The sequence below is a fragment of the Thalassophryne amazonica genome, chromosome 14, assembly GCF_902500255.1.
Source record: "Thalassophryne amazonica chromosome 14, fThaAma1.1, whole genome shotgun sequence".
In the NCBI taxonomy this organism is placed as follows: domain Eukaryota; kingdom Metazoa; phylum Chordata; class Actinopteri; order Batrachoidiformes; family Batrachoididae; genus Thalassophryne; species Thalassophryne amazonica.
In genome coordinates, this window is record NC_047116.1 from 11,971,375 (window position 1) to 11,997,431 (window position 26,057).

The 26,057-nt window shown below is 42.6% G+C and overlaps 1 protein-coding gene and 1 long non-coding RNA gene across 4 annotated transcripts in view; one reads left to right on the plus strand and one right to left on the minus strand.

Annotated features, from left to right (window-relative positions):
- Nucleotides 1-4,042: 4,042 nt before the first annotated feature.
- On the plus strand, nt 4,043-24,835 carry LOC117524451. The gene is made up of 3 exons (XR_004564774.1): nt 4,043-4,520; nt 9,337-9,341; nt 24,825-24,835. It is a non-coding gene; the product is annotated as an uncharacterized LOC117524451 (long non-coding RNA).
- itgbl1 (integrin, beta-like 1) overlaps nt 18,715-26,057 on the minus strand; it is a 103,809-nt gene continuing 96,466 nt past the window's right edge. For all 3 annotated transcript variants that reach the window (XM_034186236.1, XM_034186237.1, XM_034186238.1), the window contains 2 exons: nt 23,810-23,923; nt 18,715-19,181 (listed from right to left, as the gene is read on the minus strand). In XM_034186236.1, coding sequence (XP_034042127.1) covers nt 19,093-19,181; nt 23,810-23,923 — 203 coding nt within the window. In that variant the 3' untranslated portion in view covers nt 18,715-19,092. The remainder of the gene's footprint in view (nt 19,182-23,809; nt 23,924-26,057) is intronic.

Sequence of the window (26,057 nt, forward strand, 5' to 3'; positions counted from 1 at the left end):
ATCTCTTGATTTCAATATGCCTAACACACATACCAACTTTGGTGACAATCAGCCACCTAAAAAAAGAAGTTACTGTGTTCACAAGACTTCTGCAAAGTGCTCTCCATTGACCTTGAGCCTTGCCCTTGTGACCCCAAAAACAATAGGCTTCTTGGGGTCACTATGCATAAAGCATATATCATGTTTGGTGATTACTTCAGTTGTCCTGGCCCAATTATCTTGCTCACAAGAGAAATGTTGCATGACTGACTGACTGACTGACTGACTGACTGACTGACTGACTGAGTGATTCTGCGCACATAGTGATGTCTAGCCCACTGGCTGTACCATGAGAAAAGGCTCAGGAACCACTTGAATTGTGAAGATGGTGGCCATGTTAAAAATGGCACCACCCTTGCATACTGAATTGCAGAGTCCCACTATATGGACCAATTTTAATGATCTTCCAAATGTACATTTTTTTTTGCTACAAAAAAGTAAGTCCAACACAGGCTCTGAGACCCACCAGACCTTTACTTATCCTCAGATATCATGGAAGGGAGCAAATGAAAGTCTGTAACTTGATGGTTTGACAGTCCATCACAGTCCATCTTCCCATTTATAGTCCAGCTGCTTGGCTATGATGATGCAGAAAAAGCATCAAAGTCCAAGATGAAGTCTCTTGTCCAAGGACACAAACAGATAGCGTGACCAGGAATCAAAGCCTGGTCTACATATAGATGTGCAGCTCCTGTAAAACAGACCCATGTGCTCTCTTGTTAACTCCATATGCAGCCTGCATGGCATACTGAAATAATGCTGCTTGAATTGAGGAGTGGCTTCTGGAGTTCCAAATTTGGACTCTGTATGATCAAAAAGGCATGATTCCATGCTTGGGTCATCAGTACTGGCCAGGTCTGTGCATATTTCCATATCCACTGTGGTGGCCATCTTGGAAAATGGCTGCCATTTTAAAGGTATAGTGCCACTGGGTAAAGATTAAAGTCATAAAAATAATTTTCTTTGGCACCCTTATAATTGTATTCCTTAGCATTTTGATTCATAATATGAATATTGCCAATATGATCAAAATTCATGCTGTATGGAAACAATTTAGAATTTCAACCTCTGGAGGGGAGAAATTCAAGGGATTACATGCTATAACCAACATTTGGTAGATTTGGAAGTGATTTACAAGAGATCTTATGGATGTTAGAGTAAAATGGGTCACAGGTAATCTCAAAGTATCATACATGCGCTTCCTCCTATAGTTACAGTAGTTTATGGGCCTTTCACACTGAATCCGTCAGATGCGTCAAAAATCGGTCTAAAAAGCATTATTTTCAATGAGACGCATTGCGTTTTAGATGCGTCAGATACGTCGCGTCAAAAGCCGAGCTAAACCGACGCATCTGACGGGAGCGTGCATTGCCGCTTGTCAGCAGGCTGATGGAGTCAAAGTTCAATCCAATCCAACTTCCGACTTGCTGAGCTGTGACGTACCTTTGCGTTGTCCAATAGGAACGACACGTCGGGCCAAAACACAGAAGACGGGTGGCAGAAACCACTGATCTCTACAAAATGGACGGTGCAGAAACCACTGATCTGTGCAAAACATATGTGTCACAGGACTCCTCATTTATGGAGCAGTTTTCTGAAGAAAAATCCTTCGAAATGTTTTTTGTTGTTTGTTACCTCATTATTTCTGATTACTGTTAAAAAAAAGTTTAGAACACTTGCAATTAAAATAGCTAAATAAATCAATAAATGGTTCTTCAGAAACCTTTCGTCTGTAAATTAAAACCACCTGTTATTTCAGATTATTTCATTTCTTGTTTAACATAAGGAACCTCTGACATTTATTTTTAGACAAAATAACATGGAAATTTGTACATTTTTTTTTAAGTCTGGTAGATTATTTATATCTAATTTTAACCAGAAAAACAGACACTGTAAATAAATACTAATGTTTATTATAAATGCAACAGGAAATAATTTAACAATGACTGCGGTGTGATTGTAAAGTAGGATTTCTGTGACATAAACCTCATGATGATTTTTTTTAAAATAGTCATTTCAACTTGTAATTTCACCAAAATATGTAATTGCCTTTAATGTTGTTATCAGGACAGAGTCATTTCTAAAATATGAATTTGAGCACAATAAGTGGAGAGCTTCTACCTGTGCAAATGTCTTTTGACTTTGATTTCATGGACATTTTTAATGATCCGTTTATTTATTGTTAAAATATAAAATGAAACAGCTTTTTAAAAAATAATAAAATAGTTGCTGTTCAAAGAGCCTTTTATTTAGAAGCAGGTGATGTTCTGCTGGATTCTTGGGACCAAATGAAGGTCTCTTCTGCAGTTTTTAACTCTGGTGGTTTGTTTGTTTGTCTGCACAGCAAATGTTCCTGATTAGGACAAATAAAAATATTTCTTTAAATATAAAGAAACACTAAACAGTTTTTATATATATATATATATATATATATATATATATATATATATATATATATATATAAAGGGGGGAAAAAAACACCAGAAAAAATAAGTTATTTAAAGTTGAGCTTTTGTGGTGTCTGAAAAAAGCTGTAGCTTTATTTGGTAAAAATAAAAAGACTGAACCATTTACAAATTAAAGTGTTCACTCAGATCAACTGTGCTAAAAGGCTAAGCTAACGTTAGCCGATCATTAAACCTTCACAGCAGTTCAGTAAACGTCATGTTTTATTTTTACATTATTCTCACCTCGATAAAGCTGCAGAACTAAACTCCGTTGGGCAAACTGGGACTTCGCATATATCCAAAAAGTGGGACTGAGTGGGTTTGCTCCATCACCCCGGCTGCCTCCGTCGCTCTGCCCAGGAATGATGCCTGAAGGCCGGCTTCTCCGTGCGGGTCGGCTCGCTGTCGCGGTTTGATCGATAGCCCACCAAGTCGTCGGTCCTCCCTCGGTCGACGTCACTCCAAAACAAAAAGTAGCTGAAAAAAAAGCTTCTCCCAGCAAGGTGATGGGAGAATAGTTCCACTGCTGTTTTTTAAAGCTTTTTTTTTTGTGGTTCAGGCGACGCAAATTCAAGATGGTGATCACTGAACTTTATTCAGGTTGTGGAAACAGCCAGGGTGTGACGTGACAATCTCCGCCCCCCACCCTTTTTTTTTTTTTTGCCGCTTCCAAAGCGACGCGTCTGACGTCATGCGTCGGATTCTGACACGTTGACGGATTGGCCTGACGTATTCAGTGTGAAAGGCCCATTACATGACAGCGATGAAGACAATATTCACTATGGAATTTTCCCCCCAGATAAATATATCATCTTCATTAAAATGAGCTGTAATTTTGTAACATGGTACAAAACTAAACCTACATTATAATGCTCAGATATCTGTACAAACTAAATTTTTAGTTTTGCGAAATTTGAAAGACCCTATAGCTTTAACATTTGTGTGGCTTGTGGAGTTTTCAAAAATATAATGTCGAAGGAATGTTTTTGCCACATTTTGTTCTTGCACTTCCATTTGAAGAAATATTCCCATAGAATATTTTATCTGTCACACAACAATGAATTATGTGCCTGATATGATCCACTTCACTCATTTCAAATACATTTATTTAAAATGTTAAACTAATTACACAGGTAATAAAAGTAACCAATCGATATGGTGTTCAACTATAATTTTTAAACCTAATTTGAATGTGGACTATGCAAACAACACTTTAAGAAACAACCTGTCTTTAAATGGAAAAATGTTTAAATGGAATAAGACCTGCTGCCAAAAATGACAAAAACAAATTCCTTTTAAGTGTTTTTGCTCAGTTTTGATTTCAACTGATGCAATGCAAAGTGACACATTCAATTATTCATTTTCTGCCTCCTTTCTGGGTCGCAGTAGCAGCAGACTAAACAGCTCATCCCACACTTCCCTATCCAAGGTTGGGTAAGATTACTTTGAAATGTAATCCAAAAGTAATCAGATTACAAGTAATCCAAATGTATGTACATACATACATGTAATCCACATGTATTCTTTCAAAGTAATCCTACCCAACCTTGTCCCTATCATGGGCTACACCCCCTAACACCTCATGGGGTGTTTGTTGTTCCAAAGCCAGCTGGAAGATATAATCCCCCAGAGATGTCTTGGGTCTTCCCCGGGGCGTGTTCCCAGTTGGACTTGCCAGGAAGACGTTCCTGGGGAGACGACCAGGGGGCATCTTCACCAGATGCCCAAACCACCTCAGCGAGCTCCTTTCGATGTGAAGGAGCATCGAATTCCTCACAGATATTTAAACTTCACCTTGTCTATGAGCGCAAGCCCAGATACCCTGCGGAAGAACTTCACACAAAGCTAATTTTGCTGCAAACACAAAGGTGGTTGTTCCCTCCGCAAAGCAGCGCCGAGCTCACAGCTGTGAGAAGTAAAATGTTTTTGGCACTTTTCAAGGACTTCATCATAAGATATTACTTTAGCGTTTAGTTGACCAATCACTGTTTGCAGCGTGGCCTTCGCTAGATACCATATTTTAATTTCCAGAGTGTAATTCTTAGTTTTTTTAGAGGATAAATCACAGTTGTTGTTTTTTTTAAAGTTTGGGAAGTCTTGTAACCTATATAGTCTTGCAACTGTGACTTATATACCGAAAAATCATACGTTTATTATGAGTAACACCAACAACTATTTATGTAGTGTTTTCCTGAGAATCAGTGCAATAAACAATCAGAAATCAGTGTTCATCTGCATCATATATGATGTCCAGCACACACTGATTTCTCCATCTTGCTTGTTTTTTCTAATTTAACCCTCAAGCTACTGTATTTTAGCAACTAATATGACCAAGTGGGGTTATTTATGACCCCGCTGACTTCATATTGGAATACTTCTATATAAATGATTGTTTTTAGAGTTCTTCATATTTATTTCACTATCTGATATATTTGTTCATCATCCTTTTCATCCTCATTCTGGTTATCAAGAATCAGTCTCTATGCCTGTGGAGCTGTAAATCGTACTATTCTAAGTCTGATGGCCGTGCTTCCCCCCAAAACAGTAAAATATAATGATTAGAGTTGGCAAATTACAATACCATCTGAAGCTATAATGTTGAAAATCTCAAAGCTCGTCCCAGGGTCGTAAGTGACCCAGCAGTTTGGATTATACTTCCCACACAGATCGGCTGATCCATGCAAAATTCTATGAAAAAAGTAGGACAAATAGATTGACAAATTCATGGAAGGAAACTTTTTTCCAAAAAATTTGAAATGTGGTGGAAAAATACATTCCCAGGGTCATAAATGACCCCACTCAGTCACTTAAGGGTTAAATGTTCCTTTGGTACACAACACAAGCTGAGGGCTTCCTACAAAAATCCACTCTATATGTCCCCATCCCTGTCCATGTGCTGATTTGTTTTCCCCAAACTCTGTCAAATAACATCCAATGTTATCCAATACACATTTATTTGTCAGTCTTGCTTATTTTTGGAATTTAAAAGCCCTTATATTAAGTAACGGCACACACTGCAGTGTGCACATGTGCCACTGTGGTCTGGTCTATTGTTAAACTTGCCACCAGGGAAATAAAGTGAGCTCCACATACAGAAAAAAAAGTGCAACTTATACTCTGGAGGCATTCTTTTTTTTTGACAGGTACGATGCCTGTGTGACTTTTAATGTGGAAAGTACAATACACATAGTGGCTTTTTTTTTACAGCAGAAAGCAGCCTTCTAGATTTAACTATATTTGGCTTCACATCTCCTCAGATTGAACTCTGAGAAATTACACTGATGATGTTGAAACTTCTGGTGTCCTGAATTTATATTGTCATTTCTTCATCACCCATACACCTAAATTTTGACTGAGTTTATCAATTTCAACACATTTATCTATATTTACTGCATCTGTTGCAAGCATGTTTGATGGGTTGCTCGCGGTGCAGGACTTGACATTGAAGCGCATTAGTTAGACATCTGTTTTTGTCTGTTAGTGCTATAATGAAAATATCATACTCTACACAGGAGCTGAAAACCAATCTAGATGTTCAGTCTTGAGCCAATCATTCTCCGCTCTTGCAGATTCTCCATGCTGGGCTGACTGCTGCAGCCCAATTACTGGGCTCCAGCCAGGCTGACTTTATTTTTGTAAATGACCGGTGTGTAAATGTGCATCTCTGTTTTTTTTTTCCATTATCTGTTCTCATTTCTCTTGTATACAGGTCGTGTGTAATGTCGTTTACGGATTCTGACCACACCACTTTTGGTTTTCTGATGTGTTTCCAGCATAGTCAATCAAACTTCTTTTTTTTTTTCCGCCCTGTTGTTATCTGCGCTTCTGTTTTCTGGTTTTGGATGTTCCATCTTGTTGCATGGGGAGAGGATGGCATTGATGAACTGCATGTAGTAGGCTATGTCTGTCAAGAACTGTTGGTATGTACTGCTAATTTTACATACATATATGCAACAAGTTGTCTACACTATACAGTTTGTGTGCGTTGTATACAAATACAACATATTGAACAAAATATTTATATAAAGGTGTACTGTAACGTCAGTAACATAATGCAATAGTGTGCAGTATATTATTGCACTTGTCATTTTGACGGGACAAAGAAAACGAAGGGTTTGGCTCGTACTTAAAGCATGAAAAAGGCCAAAGTAGAATTTACATTCAATTTTCTTTGAGACTTCTTATCACTCCTTTGTTCCAAATGGTGACTGAACTCTTGTCTCAAAGCAGATCTCATCCCCTGACACCAACTTTTCAAGTGACATGGACATCCAGCATGCCACAACTGAACTATGTATGCCCTCTTTGTTTCTTCCACTTAAGAGTTTAACCTTGTCACAAGAAAGAGCCGAGCGGGAAATGTTCATCATGTACCTTCAGTACAACACAAGGTTTTCATGGCAGATTATTTTCTTTGGTGGTGGAAAAGGATACACACTCTTAAAAATTATTTATTTTCAAAAAAATAAAAAATCTATATCTATCTATCTATATATATACCATTGCAAGTATGCCCATTGGAGTTATGTCATGTTCTAACAAATTTGTAACCATGTATGATTAAGGTCTTCGCATTGTTTTTCATGCAAAATGTTGTGTCATGCGGCACATTTAATGTTTTATTATTAAAAACAAATAAAAACTTGAAACAATACTTGTGACTTGCACGACTCTTCACTCTAGTTTGCGTGAAAAAAGTAACACCAGCTTTCAGCATACATCCAGAATATCACCATTTTTTTCACTTTTCAACACCATCACGTGTGTAACCACTAACCACAACAAACAATGGAACTCCCCTCCCAGACAGCCAGCAAAAGGCAGAAAAGTGCTTCCAAAAAATTTTTTTTGGCATTTTTTGTTACAAGCAGGCATCTATGCTAGATCAAATCCTTATATAGTACGGTTTCACATCAGGGGCGATACCAAAAACAAAAATTGTTACGAACTTATAGATTGTTACTGAATCTTATTTCAGCCCATATACTGTATCTAGATACATATCGTTTCATAAGAGAGACACCCCAACACATTGGGTGTGAGACTGCGTTTGACATATCAATCCTGCTCCAAAAAGCAACATTTCAATGGCTACCCCCCCAAAAAAAACAAAACAAAAAAAAAAATCATTGAATTTTGACTGGACAGACAGCCAGCAGAAGGCAGAAAAGTGCTTCCAAAAAACTTTTTCTGCATTTTTTTGCTACAAGCAGGGATCTATGCTAGATCAAGTCCTTATATAGTAAGGTTTCACATCAGGGGTGATGCCAAAAATAAAAATCATTTTTTGGCCATTTTTGGGCCAAAACCCCCCATTTTTGGGTCAAAATTCAAAAATGGTCCAATCCTTTTCATATGCATATCAAATTACTCGTCTTGACGAGTAGAGTTCAGAAATACATAGTGTGACCTATTTTTGATCTTGCGTTATGTTTCCTGGTTCTCTCCCTCAGCCCCAACCAGTCCCAGCAGAAGACTGCCCCTCCCTGAGCCTGGTTCTGCTGGAGGTTTCTTCCTGTTAAAAAGGGAGTTTTTCCTTCCCACTGTAGCCAAGTGCTTGCTCACAGGGGGTCGTTTTGACCGTTGGGGTTTTACATAATTATTGTATGGCCTTGCCTTACAATATAAAGCGCCTTGGGGCAACTGTTTGTTGTGATTTGGCGCTATATAAAAAAATTGATTGATTGATTGAAAGGTCAACGCACTTTTCGTGAAGCGTCAAATTCATAAAATCTGTTATGATGGTCCGATTATGACAATTGTGGTGTCTAATTATATGTTTTCTTGCACAAGAAAACCAATAAGACAACTTACATAGACCATTATGCCAGTCTTAGCTATGAAAATACAATTATGTCAGATAAGATGGGTCTATTGATTAACTTTATCTAACTTCAAAATGGTTATGACATCAAAATTGATCATAATTGGCCTCTTTTACATCAAGCACATTAATTAAATATAAGAATTGCATAAGTATGTTTTTTGTGAATATAAAGAAAATCAGAAAACAAATGCAAAAAAGACAAGAGACATTTTAGAGTACACTATGGCTAATTTATTAAAATCATTTTTTATGATTCATTGTTTCCATTACACAACATACACTTGATACCTCAAGTATCAGAACAATTCAAAATAAGTTCAATACACCCAATGACATTATTATTATTATTATTATTATTATTTTGTTGTTGTTATTAGTACCAAATTGACAAAGTTTAGTTACCTTAAAGGGGCATTCCATAAAAAAAAATTAAACTGATTACCACCCATGTTATGGAAAAACATATATTAATATGCTTTTGGTAAAACTATGATTTGATGTGATTTGACATCATTTAAAGTATATTTGCGTGTAAATAGAGGGGGAAAGGGTACAAACAACAACCAAAACAAGACATCTTAGAGCAAAAAATATCAATTTTCTTAGAATCACATTTTCTGATTCATTGTTAAATTTACACATCATAATTTGCAAGTTCAAGCATCAGAGGCTTGAGCTATAATTTGAGTTGTTAATGTAAGTTCCAAGAGGTACCGTTTTCTCTTGTAATAAATGTAGATCCAAAACTGCATAATTCTGAAATTAGATTACAAATAAACGCATTCAAAGGACATTCTATATAAATTCCAAACTGAACATACTGCATTTTAAGTGTTTTGCTGTGTTAGCTACTTAAAGCAAACAACTTTGGTTTAAACTGTCCAGTCAAAATTCAATGATTTTTTTTTTTTGGGGGGGGGGTAGCCATTGAAATGTTGCTTTTTGGAGCAGGTTTGATATGTCAAACGCAGTCTCACACCCAATGTGTTGGGGTGTCTCTCTTATGAAACGATATGTATCTAGATACAGTATATGGGCTGAAATAAGATTCAGTAACAATACTTTTTTAATTATGGAATGATTATATTTGGTGGAATATGATGCAATCCAACACAATTCTTTGTTTAATACATTTTCCACAGTAGAGTAACCCATAAAGTAACATTGTTCGACTACAAGTATGTATTTCATGAAAAACCAAGGACTTTCTTCAGGTTTTTACTACTATGCTCCCAAGAGTTGGCACTGCATCGGCTTGCCTTTTGTTCACCACTGGGGGGCAGTGCCACATATATTAACAGAAAGCACAGTGTAGAAGAAGCGCAGAGAAAGAAGAAGCCATGTGTTGTTAGCATACCATAAATAGCACATCACATTTTTACCCCATTCTAAACCAGTATGGCAGTAAACCAACCTATGAACCAAACATGATGTTCAAACGAGCATATTTATCAGTGTTACTGCCCGCCTCTATCAGACGTGCTGATTTCCTTTTACCTCACAAATGTTCTTGTGACCACTCACAAAAGTATCTAAACCCAACCTTTGAACTTTGATGAGAGTTTGAAGACATGGAAGCTGCAGCAAAACAAGCTTAACCCAACCAATTTATGAAGTTTAAATTGAGCCATTGACCGCGTCAAAGTACATTTAGATTGACTCGGTTCTATGTATTGATGTAGTCCTGTCTATCTCATTGGATAATTGTTACAGCTGTTGTGGGTGTAATCCAGGATCCAAGGCCGTTTCTTCAGATGGTGGATGCAGTCATAACTGACACCAGCATGTGGTCCCAGACCGAACCTGTTGATTTAAACTTGCTAAGCCTTCTAATTGTCTCTTTAAAACATACAAATGCAAACACAAACATCAGTTCTCTTACTTTCATTGCTTACAGCTACTATCCCCAAATATCTTTATGTTGGGGTTTAGTGTTTCCAAATAGCACTTGTCCTTCAAAAACTCCATGTCCCTGCACTGTGTCCATCTCAGCCTTTTCATTTTCAGTTGAAGATTCACGCTAAGTGTCTGGAGGATGATCTCTCCAGTTTATGTTGTGCAAATGTAATCCATCCCTTGAGTCGTTTGTTCAGTTCTCCTTGTCCAGGAGGCCAGTTTGTTTTCAGACACAGGTTGTGGTTTGCTAGAAGAGCTGAGCTTTGTATCTTGAGTTCTTCTTCATGCTAAGAAGATCTTAGTTCCACTGTCGGTTGATGTGCTCAGCTTGTCTTAGCCTTAAGATGCTTTTGGGAAACTAGGCTTTAGAGAATCCTCCTCAGGCAGGAAATGAAGGTTCTCAATGTTTTAATCAGGTTATTGTTGGGAAGGTGTCGTAGCACGGACCCACAACAGGGGGCGCAAAGGAATGGACAATGAGTAAGCCAAAAGGTAACAATTTAATGTTGTGACAATACACAACTAAATACACAAAATCTGCAAAGTCAATTAACACCAGGTGACGTGTGGGCAGGCTCGAAGATAGGAGACCCCGATGAGAGAGAGGCCGCGTCCCACATGGCTTCCACCACCAACGGCCTGAAGAACACCGGAGCCGCCAAGTCCCGAATCCCCAGGTGACCTCTGTCTTCGACTGTCGACCCTGGTACTGCTGGCAAAAAGCAGAAACAAGATGAATGAGTGTAAGTCTTTACACTCAGTGGTTCTCGGTCTGTACACCGTTAGGAGGGGGAACCTCCACCTCCGAATCACACACTCGTGCAACGCCTGTGTAACCACTTATCTGTCCAGAGAGTAAGGCGCAGTCGTCGTCGTTAATCTCCGCCACTCCAGATAAGGCTCCGTCCACAGCAATAGGGCTGCAAATAACACAATGTGTCAGTCAGCAGAGAATTACCTCACGGTAGTCGATTTCTCGGCGGGGAGGTGGAGTTGCAGTCCGGCTTAAGTAGTGGCGTACATGAGTGACAGCTGGTGTGATGAGTGACAGCTGTCACTTCCTCTGGATCTGGCGCCCTCTCGTGCTTGGAGCCCGCACTCCAAGCAGGGCGCCCTCTGGTGGTAGTGGGCCAGCAGTACCTCCTCTTCAGCGGCCCACACAACAGGACCCCCCCCTCAACGGGCGCCTCCTGGCGCCCGACCTGGCTTGTCCGGGTGTCGTCTGTAGAACTCGGCCAGGAGGGCCGGGTCCAGGATGAAGCTCCTCTTCACCCAGGAGCGTTCTTCAGGTCCATACCCCTCCCAGTCCACCAGATATTGGAACCCCCGGCCCTTACGACGGACGTCCAGGAGCCTGCGTACTGTCCAAGCAGGCTCCCCGTCGATGAGCTGGGCAGGAGGCGGCGCGGGTCCAGGTGTACAGAGGGGCGAGGTGTGGTGAGGCTTGATACGGGACACGTGGAAGACAGGGTGGATCCGCAGTGAAGCCGGGAGTCGGAGCTTCACTGCGGCCGGGTTGATGATCTTGAGGATGGGGAATGGTCCGATGTATCTGTCCTTTAACTTGGGTGAGTCCACACAGAGGGGGATGTCCTTTGTTGACAGCCACACCTCCTGCCCGGGCTGGTACGTGGGGGCCGGGGAACGTCGGCGGTCCGCATGGGACTTGGCCCTCGTCCGGGCCTTCAACAGGGCAGAGCGGGTGGTCCGCCACACCCGGCGGCATCTCCTGAGGTGGGCCTGGACCGAGGGCACACCGACCTCTCCCTCCACCAGCGGGAACAATGGGGGCTGGTACCCCAAACACACCTCAAAAGGGGAGAGGCCGGTAGCAGACGAAACTTGGCTGTTGTGGGCATACTCGATCCAGGCCAGATGGTGACTCCAGGCCGCCAGATGTGCGGAGGTGACACACCGCAGGGCCTGCTCCAACTCCTGGTTGGCCCGCTCTGCCTGGCCGTTGGTCTGGGGGTGGTACCCGGACGAGAGACTCACGGTGGCCCCCAGCTCCTTGCAGAAACTCTTCCACACCTGTGAAGAGAACTGGGGACCACGATCTGATACAATGTCCGATGGTATCCCATGCAGCCGCATGACGTGGTGGACCAGGAGGTCTGCCGTCTCCTGGGCCGTTGGGAGCTTCGGGAGGGCCACGAAGTGGGCCGCCTTGGAGAACCGGTCCACTATCGTGAGAACGATGGTGTTGCCCTGGGACGGCGGGAGGCCCGTGATGAAATCCAGGCCGATGTGAGACCAGGGGCGATGAGGCACTGGCAGGGGTTGGAGGAGGCCCGTCGTCCTCCGATGGTCTGCCTTGCCCCTGGCGCAGATGGTACAGGCCTGGATGTAGTCCCGAACGTCGGTTTCCAGGGACGCCCACCAGAAGCGCTGCTGGACTACTGCCACGGTCCTACGCACTCCGGGATGACAGGAGAGCTTGGACCCGTGACAGAAGTCCAATACGGCAGCTCTAGCTTCTGGTGGGACGTACAGTCTGTTCTTGGGGCCAGTCCCAGGGTCCGGGCTCCTGGTCAGGGCCTCCCGGACGGTCTTTTCCACGTCCCAGGTAAGGGTGGCCACGACAGTGGACTCGGGGATGATGGTCTCGGTGGGGTTCGACAGCCCCGCTTTGGCTTCTTCTTCATGCACCCGGGACAATGCATCTGATTTTTGGTTCCTGGTCCCGGGGCGATACGTGATCCGGAAGTCAAAGCGCCCGAAGAACAGAGACCAGCGGGCTTGCCTGGGGTTCAGCCGCTTGGCGGTCCGGATGTACTTCAGGTTCCGATGGTCTGTGAAAACCGTGAAGGGCAACGACGCCCCCTCCAGCAGGTGTCTCCACTCTTCAAGAGCCTCCTTCACCGCAAGAAGTTCCCGATTGCCGACGTCATAGTTCCGTTCAGCTGGGGTCAACCTGCGGGAATAAAAGGCACAAGGATGGAGAACTTTATCAGCCTCCACGCTCTGGGACAGCACAGCTCCTATCCCTGAGTCAGAGGCGTCCACTTCTACTATGTACTGGCGATCAGGATCAGGCTGCACCAGAACTGGTGCAGTCGAGAACCGGCGTTTCAACTCCTGGAACGCGGCTTCGCACCGATCCGACCAGGCGAAGGGGACCTTGGTGGAGGTCAGGGCAGTCAGGGGGCTAACTACCTGACTGTAACCTTTTATGAACCTCCTGTAAAAATTTGCAAAGCCGAGGAACTGCTGTAGTTTCCTGCGGCTTGTTGGTTGGGGCCAGTCTCTCACCGCCGCAACCTTAGCCGGATCAGGGGCGACGGAGTTGGAGGAGATGATGAACCCCAGGAAGGACAAAGAAGTGCGGTGGAACTCACACTTCTCGCCCTTCACAAACAGCCGGTTCTCCAATAACCGCTGTAGGACCTGACGTACATGTTGGACATGGGTCTCAGGGTCCGGGGAAAAGATGAGTATATCGTCCAGATATACGAAGACGAACCGATGCAGGAAGTCCCGCAAGACGTCATTTACCAAGGCTTGGAACGTCGCGGGGGCATTAGTGAGGCCGAACGGCATGACCAGGTACTCAAAATGACCTAACGGGGTGTTGAATGCCGTCTTCCATTCGTCTCCCTTCCGGATCCGAACCAGGTGGTACGCATTTCTAAGATCCAATTTCGTAAAGATTTGGGCTCCATGCAGGGGCGTGAACACTGAATCCAACAGAGGTAACGGGTATCGGTTGCGAACCGTGATCTCGTTCAGCCCTCTGTAATCAATGCATGGACGGAGTCCGCCGTCTTTTTTACCCACAAAAAAGAAACCAGCACCCATCGGGGAGGTGGAGTTCCGGATCAGCCCGGCAGCTAAGGAGTCCCGGATGTAGGTCTCCATTGATTCGCGTTCCGGATGTGAGAGGTTGTACAACCTACTGGACGGGTACTCAGCGCCCGGGACCAAATCGATGGCGCAATCATACGGTCGGTGCGGAGGAAGAGTGAGCGCCAGATCTTTGCTGAAAACGTCAGCAAGATCATGGTACTCCTCTGGCACCGCCGATAGATTGGGGGGGACTTTGACCTCCTCATTAGCTGTAGTGCCGGGGGGAACCGAGGATCCTAAACACTCCCGGTGGCAGGTTTCACTCCACTGCGTCACAACCCCGGACGGCCAATCTATCCGGGGATTGTGCTTCACCATCCATGGAAAGCCCAAAATCACTCGGGAGGTAGATGGTGTTACATGGAACACTATCTCCTCCCTGTGATTCCCAGACACAACCAAAGTCACTGGTTGTGTCTGATGTGTAATTAATGGAAGCAGGGTGCCGTCTAGTGCTCGCACCTGCAATGGTGCCGGCAGAGCCACCAGGGGGAGCCCTACTTCCTTTGCCCATCTGCTGTCCAGCAGATTCCCTTCTGACCCCGTGTCTACCAGTGCTGGGGCGTGAAGGGTTAAATCCCCACAAAGGATTGTTACTGGGATTCGTGCCGATCTGCGGGGTCTTTCCGCGTGTGTGTTATGACCCACCCTTAGCCCAGTTTCTAAGGACGGGCGTTTGTAGTTTGACCATTCAGGGCAGTCCCTCTGCATGTGCTCACAAGAGCCGCAGACAAAACATTCCCCGCGGGCCAGCCTCCTTTGTCTGACGTTTGTTTTTGTTTTGGCCCTGCTCGTGTCCATAGCCTCCTCAGCAGGGGTAGCTGTAGCCACACGGGGCTCCCTGGCAGTGAAGCGTGGGGACGACGTCACCTTGTCGGAACCGGAAGCTCTCCGACGATGCTCGCTTAAACGGTTGTCTAAGCGTATAACCAAATCAACAAGCCCGTCAAAATCCCGTGGTTCCTCCTTAGCCAGTAGGTGCTCCTTGAGGACCGGGGACAGTCCATCTACAAAGGCGGCGCGGAGCGCAACGTTATTCCAGCCGGACCTCGCTGCCGCGATGCGGAAGTCGACTGCATACTCGGCTGCGCTACGGCGCCCCTGTCTCATCGACAGCAACACGTTCGAAGCGGTCTCGCCTCTGTTGGGATGATCAAACACTTGTTTGAACTCCCGTACAAACCCAGTATAAGACGTTAGCAGCCGTGAGTTCTGCTCCCAAAGCACCGTAGCCCATGCGCGTGCCTCTCCTCGAAGCAGATTAATAACATAAGCTACCCGGCTAGCATCTGATGCGTACATGACAGGGCGCTGTGAAAAAACGAGCGAACACTGCATGAGGAAGTCTGCGCACGTCTCCACACAGCCCCCGTACGGTTCCGGAGGGCTTATGTATGCTTCAGGGGATGGGGGGGGTTCGTTGAACGACCAGTGGAACGTCTGACACAGGCCCAGGACCAGCCAGAGGAGGAGCTGCAGCAGCGCCCTGATCGCGCGCTTCCACCCTGGCGGCGAGAGCCTCCACTCTCCGATTAAGGAGGACATTCTGCTCGGTCACTAAATCCAACCGAGCCGTGAAGGCGGTTAAGATCTGCTGCAGCTCACTCAACACGCCTCCTGCTGACGCCTGCGCTCCTGGCTCTTCCATTGGCCGTTCACGCTTGAGCTGGCGCCCCTCGGAATCCATGACGATTGGCCGAGAAATCCTGTTGGGAAGGTGTCGTAGCACGGACCCACAACAGGGGGCACAAAGGAACGGACAATGAGTAAGCCAAAAGCGAACAATTTAATGTTGTGACAATACACAACTAAATACACAAAATCTGCAAAGTCAATTAACACCAGGTGACGTGTGGGCAGGCTCGAAGATAGGAGACCCCGATGAGAGAGAGGCCGCGTCCCACACGGCTTCCACCACCAACGGCCTGAAGAACACCGGAGCCGCCAAGTCCCGAATCCCCAGGTGACCTCTGTCTTCGACTGTCGACCCTGGTACTGCTGGCAAAAAGCAGAAACAAGATGAATGAGTGTAAGTCTTTACACTCAGTGGTTCTCGGTCTGTACACCGTTAGGAGGGGGAACCTCCACCTCCGAATCACACACTCGTGCAACGCCTGTGTAACCACTTATCTGTCCAGAGAGTAAGGCGCAGTCGTCGTCGTTAATCTCCGCCACTCCAGATAAGGCTCCGTCCACAGCCATAGGGCTGCAAATAACACAATGTGTCAGTCAGCAGAGAATTACCTCACGGTAGTCGATTTCTCGGCGGGGAGGTGGAGTTGCAGTCCGGCTTAAGTAGTGGCGTAGATGAGTGACAGCTGTCACTTGCTCTGGATCTGGCGCCCTCTCGTGCTTGGAGCCCGCACTCCAAGCAGGGCGCCCTCTGGTGGTAGTGGGCCAGCAGTACCTCCTCTTCAGCGGCCCACACAACAGTTATCCTCCATAAAGTCAGTCTGGCTTGAAGCTCAAGAAGAACAGCATGATCTTAGTTGTCAAGGTCACAACTTCTGAGTTCTTCAATTTCAGAAGCAATGCCCATGCTTTGCCATCTTTTATTTTAACCATATATTGAGGTATGTGAAGGATTCTGCTTCTTCCTTCATGTGTAACTGGAATAGTGGTGGAGATTGTCACATTTGTTTCCCCTGTGAATACATTACCCATAACCCCTTTATTTAGGGGGCAGCAGGTGCCAGCAATAGTTTAATTAAAAGCAGCTGCCAATCATTAGCTATCTTTAGTCAACGCTAAACAAGGCAGACTCCTTTTCCTTATTTCATTTCAAACAGTTGTTTCTTGTTCAAGGAGATGTTGTTTTCAGGAACATTTGTCTGGTTTTTCTTTAACTTTCTTCTTTGAGATTACTGACATTGCAGCACAATGGTGCAAGCGGTGAGTTTAATTGTCTTCCAGTAAAGTCCACAGTTCAGCACCACTCATGCACCTTCACCTTGTAGAACGGGAGTTTGATCAGGAAGGGCTTCCGGTGTAAAACGTCTGTCAAATCAACATGTGGCTCCATATCAGATTGGCAACCCCAAGCAAAAACAGGAGAAGCCAAAATAATTTACTTATTTACTCACATAAAACTCTCAGCAAAGACATTCATGTCCTTCACCTTTGAGACGGAAACTTGCATGATGTCAATGGGTAGGCGTGCTTGGCAATGCTGATATATCACCACGAGAACGAAGGTCCAAGTCTTTATGGTTGTGAGACTTGAATGCTAATCACTGACCTAAGGCAACAACTGGATGTCTTTGGTACTCGGTCTTTTTGGAGGATCCTTGGCTACTGTGAGAATGACTTTGTGTCAAACGAGTGGCTACTTGGTGAGACTCAAGAAAAGATGGAACTTCATTCAACAGTAATATAAGAATACAATGATTTTAATGAAACCTCTGAGTCATACATATCCTTTGACATACATTCAACAAGCAAAATGCCACATAAATGTGAATTTTTATTTGGATCTTTTACAATTATTTGTACAACTAGATGGTGGGGATGTTAGTTACGATATGTAAATTATAGTGGAGAAGCTTGAATCTTTGACTGGACTGGGTTGCTTGACGCAAGGACGTTTCGCTTCAAATCACAGAAGCTTCCTCAGCTACAATTCTTGCTCTGGTAGTCTGACTTCTGTCTGACCCTTGTTACAAACAGAGCAATGTAGTGTATTCTATCAGATGTCAGGAAAACTGTAACGAACAGTACACAGGTGAGACTAAACAACCTTTACACAAAAGGCTATACCAGCACCGTAGAGAGGGCACCAGTGGACCTCAGTCTGCAGTTCATCTCCACCTTAAAGACACTAACCACACATTTGAGGACAAGGAAGTTAAAATCTTAGCCAGAGAGAAGAAATGGTTTGAGAGAGGGGTGAAGGAGGCATTCTATGTGAAACAGTTGAAACCCAGCCTTAACCAGGGAGGGGGTCTGAGACATGCTTTGTCCCCTGTTTACAATGGGGTACTCAGATCAAAGCAGTTTCAGTCTTTTGTTCATGGTAATGAGTCATTCACACCATCAGGAGAGGCGGCAGTCCCATCATTAGGAGGGACAGCTACCCTGTCATTAGGAGGGTGCTAACTAGAGCACAACATGTGCTAATTAAAGCAATTGTTTAGTCACGAGCCAATAGCATTCTGCCTCTCGGTAGGAGGCGTCTGGTTAGGTTTAAAACTCCAGCTTTTGTGCCTTCTGTTTGTTCTTCTCGACAAGGGTCAGGCAGAGGTCAGACTACCAGAGCAAGAATTTTAGCTGAGGAAGCTTCTGTGATTTAAAGCAAAACATCCTCGCGTCAAGCAACCCAGTCCAGTTGAAGATTCAAGCTTCTCTACTATGGAAACCACCTGGACAACTGAGAGCCTACACATGAAATATGTAAATTATGTTTTTCCCCAGGCAAATTAATGAGAATTCTTTAACTATGTAAGAGATAAAGTGCTTTCAGAGTGCATTTTGAGTTAAAATTGTCACAACGTTCCATACTGGAACGGCCAAATCATGATTTGAATTATCTGAAATATTAGCTTTGATTTTTTATTTAGGCTGTTCTCTTATTGATTTGTACGGCAGAGTCAGAGTTACTGATGTGTAGTTACTGCTACCAGCCACTTGGGGTGATAAAGCTTTTTTGGCTTCACTTTTGAATGACCATTGTAGTGCTCTGAAAAAAATGCAGGCATTCAAACATTAAAACAATAAAACATACATATATTTGTAATGGAAACGTGAATGGTTATAACATTTTATATATAGAAGATAAAGCTTTTGTCAAAAAAAGAAAAAAGTTTGTTATTGTCATCTACAGAGTTACGCTTTAATAAGTGTTATTTGTAACCAGTACAATTAAAGAATGAATGTTTTTACACATGTGCAGGAATTTGATGCATGGCTTTAGCTTCTCTTCATCCTGTTGTGGTCTTCAGGCTGTGATGGTTGACAAGGAGCGTTTAAAAGACCATCGCTGCTGCTCCTGGTCGCTCCGGGCGGCCAAAACTCTGTCTCAACATCTGCGGTCAGTTCTCCTCAGTACTCCGATCCTACCCAGATTTCACAAGCATTTCCCGTCCAGCCGTCCCAACATTCACAGGTGCCACAATTGCACAATCCATTTCCTGTGAGAAGATGAGAGGGAAAGCTGTGAATTGAAAGAGCCGTGCCACTGCACCTCACCTTTCCCATGGTTCAGCTTTTTCACATCCTATTATGGTAAGATGACAGCTGATCAAACTATTGAAGGCACTGCAGTTTTTGAGAGTTGTTATAGATGCCACACCATGCCCTATATATCTGTTTTTCTGCTCAAATATATAATTTGTTTTAAAAAAGTATTTTTCAACCATTGTCCAATACAGGAAAAACCATTTTTGACATTTTAGGTTCTGTCTCCACTGATCAACCTCCAACTGGTTTCAGAATTTTACAACAGGTAGAATGTCAAGATGGCTCCACAAACAACCAAATCCAATATCCAGAACAATGTTCTAGAGCAGTGGTGCCCAGGTTCGGTCCTTGAGATCTACCTTCCTGACACTCTTAGTTGTCTCCCTGCTCCAACACACCTGAATCCAATGAAAGATGCGTTAGCAGGCTTTTAATGAGCCTTTCACTGGATTCAGGTGTGTTGGAGCAGGGAGACAACTTAGAGTGTCAGGAAGGTAGATCTCGAGGACTGAACTTGGGCACCCCTGTTCTAGAGGTTCTTATGCTTTAAAACGAGTTGGACTACCAATGTCAAGACCAGGGGTGCCTAACAGTGAGCCAGGAAGGTCTAAAATAGTGCAGGTTTTCCTTTTAATCGATCAGAAGGTGGTCTGACTGATGAGCTCCTCCTCTTAAGTCCTTCCACGTGCAAATGACAGTATACAACCACCGCCGATTGGGATGCCAGTCCATCACAGGCTACAAGGTTGATACTCACATACAGCTGGGTGGATTGGAATGATCCAGATAAACTGTCATGTCCAAGGCCACAGACAACCTGAAGCAGATGCAACTAGAGTCAAACCATGGTCTAAAACAAGGGGAACATGAAGGACCAAGATGCTGAAGGTTCTCCTTGCAGGGGGTCACTTTGGTAGATTGTTTAACTGATGAGCTCCTCCCCTCAAAGCCCTTATTCTCTGTGAAATCACCTCCTGGTGACTGGTAGGAATTTCTGCACAGTGTTCATGCCCAGTCCTGCTGTAGACCATGGATGGACACTAGGTGTGTACCGGAGGACTAGCAGACTTTCATCCTCTTCACACTACACTAATGGTCCTGTAGTTCCTCCTCCTCTACTGCTTGTATGAGGACTCCAGTGGGGGAAAATGAATCACATCTGAGTCAACTCTCCAAATATGAATTATACATTGAACTAACAGGAACTAATTTGTCAAGTGATTATTTTTGTAATTGGTGGCAAATGCAACACATTTTCCTTTTGCATCGGTTTTTGTCATGCACATGTACTCACAAATCACATTTGTGCAGAAAGCCTCTTGTTCATGTTTTCGATTGTTGCAGAGGCATGTTGGAAAATGAAAGCAAAAATTTGAGGAAAGGGGTTTTTTTCAATTCCGCTAAAATGCAAACACGTGTTGATCTTCTTACCTCCATCCTGAAATTATCATCGTCACTGCATGAAATAAGCAGCCAGCATTCCTAACACACCGCATTCTCCACATCACTCATCAGTTGTAAATGTCTCATGAATGTGCAGCTTAAAAACAGCCATTAAATTTACAAATAAAAAGTTATTCACTGGCAAACTGACTTAAATGTTTCTGGTTATTAAGGTGAAGAAAATTGGATATATCAATTCTACCTGGACAAGGTGGACAGTGTCACATTTGCATATTATAAAATCTTTCTGTAACAGCTTTTTTTCATGAAAGTTGTCACTTAACGCTGCGCATCCATGTGGTGATTAAGAGATAAATAACATTTAACTGACACAAACACATGGTTTCTTGTTTCATCCTTTTGTGACATTTTTAGGAGTCTTTGCTTGCATATAAAACCACTGCAGCTCATTTGAATGACATTAAATCTGACATTTAGTCATGAAGTCAGTCTGAGAAACACTTCTGAACAGCTGTGCAAATCTTGACAGGCCTCAGGGCAAAAATAACTATGAGCATGTGCTGAGATTTCCATTATCAGTGGGAAAAATACATCTCCTGTGGATTAAAAGCTGCATAGAGTCAAATGACTGTGTTTTGTCTCAATCCATTTAGCCTTTTCCGTGAGTTTTTATATTCTGAGCGATTGCCAAAGTCAATGTGGCCCCACCTTCATAAAATCTATATAAACTTTCAGACACTGTATGTGATGAAGTTCAAAGTCTATATTGAAAACATATAAATATTAAATCAGTTGTTGCAGTGTTTAAAATGAGTGCAACTGTTTTTTTAAGTATAATTTACACCTTTTTATGCAAATTGACCTTGAAATGTAACAATGGGCAACAGTTTAAAGTTTTATGACATTCAGGAATGTTACTATATTCAAAGTAAAACTTAAAAAAAATAGGTGCAATATGTAACTGTGACTGTTTTGTGAGTTATGGCTTAATTTCAAAAATTATTAAAAATTTAAATTACGCTTGCATTTCAAGGTACAGCCAAACACAATAATAATAATAATAATAATAATAATAAATTCACAGAAATCCCAAAGTCAGCAATGAACATTTTACAAGATGAGAACATTTTTACAAGATGCTGCATGTATATATTAACCAAATATATTACAAGTGTAACAAATTTAACAATGTCTCCAGTATGAAAAGATCATTTATCATTCTCTTTTCTTATTTCCCCCCTCCCTTTGACACTGATGGAGGACAATAACAATAATAAAATAACAACAGGGCTGCACAGTGGATTAGTGGTTAGCAGTGGTGGGCACAGTTCCGCTAGTCTGCTAAGTGCTAATTAGCAAAGCTAACTTTTTTGTTAGCAGATTAGCTAACTTTAACCTAACTTCAAAAACCTCAGTGAACCAATTAGCTTCCGATAAATTTAGTTCCAATAACTTTTAGCCCGCTAATGTTTTTTTTTTTGCATTGTTAGTAGCGGCGAAAACCCTGTTGGTTCCTGTCTGCTACGTATTTTGCAGCACTGAGGCAGCTGAGAGGAGTTGAGTTCAACTCTACCCCAGCAAAAGAGGCCTGGCTGGCAGGCTGCTAGAAAAAACCCCAAAAGTCATTACCCCTTGACAGCATACAGCGGTCTAGCCATGAAGTAGACGTCTTGAAAAAGAAAGTTGATTTGAATTATGCATTAATGTTCAAATCTTCAGAATTAGTGCATTATTTTAAAATTAACAGATATGTTATATTTTCACTTTATACATTTTAAGAGTTGACATTAATGTAGTTATTCTATCTGGATTAATTTGATTTATAAATCAAAACCATAAATCAAATCTGCTTTCTTTTTCAAGATGTCTGCCTCATGGCTGGACCGCTGTATGCTGCCAAGGTAAATGACACTTCCCTACAGCAGTGGGCAGGATGCACAAAGACAGAAGCGCGGACTCATTGGCTGTGTTTGGTTTGTGATCACCTTTGATTCGATCAGAAGCGTTGGCAGTGTTTAAACTCACAATCGGCTTGTTAGTAGCTGAGATTGTACTGGAGACAATACTGAAAGCTATCGGTTAGCGGTTAGTTGTAGTTTCCGATAATTTTTTTTGATGGTTTATCGGTTTAGCTTTATAAAAAATAACTTTTCAGTTAGCTGATTAGCAGTTATCAAAGCTAATGCTTTGGTTAGCTGTGCCCACCACTGGTGTTAAAACACTGTTGCCTCACAGCAAGAAGGTCATGGGATCACTTCCCGCCCTTTCTGTGAGGAGTCTGCATGTTCTCCCCGTGTTTGTGTGGGTTCCCACCGGGTGCTAGGTGGCCGGTGTCAGGTGTTAATGTCTTTGTCTATATGTGGCCCTGTGATTGATTGGAATCCAGGGTGTTCCCCATATCACACCCTATGACTGCTGGGATAAGCTCCAGCCTTTATTGGAGTATGCAGGTATAGAAAATGGATGGATAATCATACCAATAATAATAACTATAATAATAAAATGCAGGCAAAAATGGTACATAATTGCTAACTCTTCCGCCCCCCCCCCCTCAATTGCCTTTACGTTTGCTAACTCTTCCCCCCCCCCCCCCCCCTCCACCAAACAAAAGACTACATTTAAAAACCAACAAAAAATGATTTTACCAGTTATGTGCCGTAGGATGCCCATGATCCTTAATAATTAACTACCATAAACCAACCCTATCTCACAGCATTTCGTTCGTAACATCACAAAATGTACATTAATCTATTGGTTCATGCTACTATCACGAAAAGTGTCACAGTTTCATAACAGGAGCATGAATTTGTGTCATTACGGGACCACGAAATGAGGGGTAACATGGGGGTCATGGGGGGTTAGTTTAGCGGAAGGGGTAGAGTTAGGCTATGGTTAGAGTTAGGGGAAGGGGTAGGGTTAGAAATAGTGAAAATAACCGCATTACAAAAATGTGATTAATCTTGTGAGAGTAGCATGAAAAAAAAATCATAAGACTAAACTGCATAAAAACATAATGAACGGGCTCCATCTTTTTTCTCATTACTGATTGTGCAGTATATTCAATTAGCCCAATGTGACTCCGCCCCCAATGTGACTCCATAAATGAAACAATTCTTTCAAATCAAACATTTTTCCCTTTGTGACTCCAACAGTTCTTGGAAGAGTTGTTTTGTACCTGTGCAGATGAGCCCATCGTGTTGGTCACACTCCCGGTCGTCACATTCGCAGTACTCTCCAGACACCCACCAGTCTCGAGGAGAACAAATACACCGTCCACAGTGACAGGAACCTGCAACGCATGTCACGCAACTGTCAAATCCTCCACCAACCAACAGTGGAGACAAGTCAGAATTCTGGCTTTGACCACCACATCAGCTTTATGATGTCATAAGGTGAGAAGGCTAAAGAATTTAATGAAAGTAAAACCTGTTTCACATTGTTAAAAAAAACGACTTAGTTATAATGAATATTTTAGAAGCTTATTTGAAATGCCACCAAAATTTTACAAACTGTATGCTGACCCAGAAACCATCTCTTCATAAAATTTAAAATCCAGCCAGTTAGTTTTCAATTAATCTTATACACAGATGGGTTGAACAGTCATCCCCATACTTATCTATTTCTCCAGATTCTGGCTCCCTTATGAAGGTGATTGACAAGGAAACAGTCCATTTTTAGTGTTAGCATACTAAAGCAAGCAGAATAAGAATAAATAAATAACAAAAATAAATGTTGTGCTATGTGACTACATAAATAGCATAATGGTGGTGGTCAAACTGAGACCAAAACAACATTTTAAAAGGCATGCATCAATTTTATTGTGGTATTATAGTGAGGCTACTGAAATTCTTGAGGGGGCTACAGCCCTGTCTATCCCTTCAATAGAGCCGTCTCTGGTCATTTCCTAATAATATTCAGAAGATTAAGAGTTTTGCTGTTGGATATATCAGTTGTCACCGGGCACCCAGTCATCATGCCGGCGTTTGTTGTCCTCAGCAGCTGAATAATGAGGTGTCAAACACTGGCAACAAAGCCAAAAGACAAGCCGCAAACAAATCTATTGGTGTCTGCTTCATTTTCCTCCAAAGCTCCGGCTGCGCTCACCTTTAAAATCTTCTCCTTTTCTATCAAAGTTACATGAAACCATGGTGCAAGGTGGAGATGGGCAGAAAGCAGAAGAGAAGGAAGAGATGGGGAAAAAAAGGAAAAGCTGAGGAGAGAGAGTTCTTGTGTCTGAGTAGGATGGTGTGTGGAGAATGAACATGCTTGTCTTCATTTTCACAGCCTACACGGCGCAGCGGGGCCCACTGCATCTGGACAGATTTCTCAGCTGCACAGAGTGAGAATCCTGAAGCGTGGAATCATTTAGCACTTCGTGACAGAGACGGTGAACAGCAGGTCACTGTGAAGTCAAGGACAGGCTGCTTTCTCTTTTTGCTCTGGATGCACCACTCTGCATTTAATCATTAGTGATCGATCTCTGCTCCCCTCCACAGCATGTCTTTTTCCTGGTTCTCTCCCTCAGCCCCAACCAGTCCCAGCAGAAGACTGCCCCTCCCTGAGCCTGGTTCTGCTGGAGGTTTCTTCCTGTTAAAAGGGAGTTTTTCCTTCCCACTGTAGCCAAGTGCTTGCTCACAGGGGGTCGTTTTGACCGTTGGGGTTTTACATAATTATTGTATGGCCTTGCCTTACAATATAAAGCGCCTTGGGGCAACTGTTTGTTGTGATTTGGCGCTACATAAAAAAATTGATTGATTGATTGATTGAGGAAGCCTCCCCACTCAACAACCAAAATAAAATAAGAAATTAAAAAAAAAATTAAGGTAAATATATTTTTCATTGACTGATTTCAAATTAAAAATGGTATCAAAGCATCTAAAATAACTAAAATATAGAATTAAAATTAAAATATAAATTAAAAATTAAAGGCGTCAAAGCATCTCATTTCACAATTTTATATCTTTTTGTTTTCCTTTTTATTATCAATGGGTTGAGTTGCCTTTTTGGGATTAAAAAAATAAAATAATAATCTGAACATAATTCGATTGGCTGGTTGATTGATTGACTTAAAATTATGAATGGCATGAAAACATTAAAAAAAATTAAACCAGTATAAAATATATTATTAAAATTGCATGAAAATATAAAAAAATAAAATACAGTATAGGAATTAAATAATTAAAATGAAAAATATAAGTTAAAAATAAAAAAGGCCATCAAAGCAACTCATTTCACAATTTTATGTATTTTGTAATCCTGTTCATTATGAATGCGTTCAGTGGTGAAACTAATTGCCTTTTTGGGATTAATAATATAATATATTATTGGGATTAATAACATAATTTGATTGGCTGGTTGATCGATTAACTTAAAATTCTCTGTTGCCTGTTGTAACTTAAATGCCCCTGTTCTGTGGAATGATC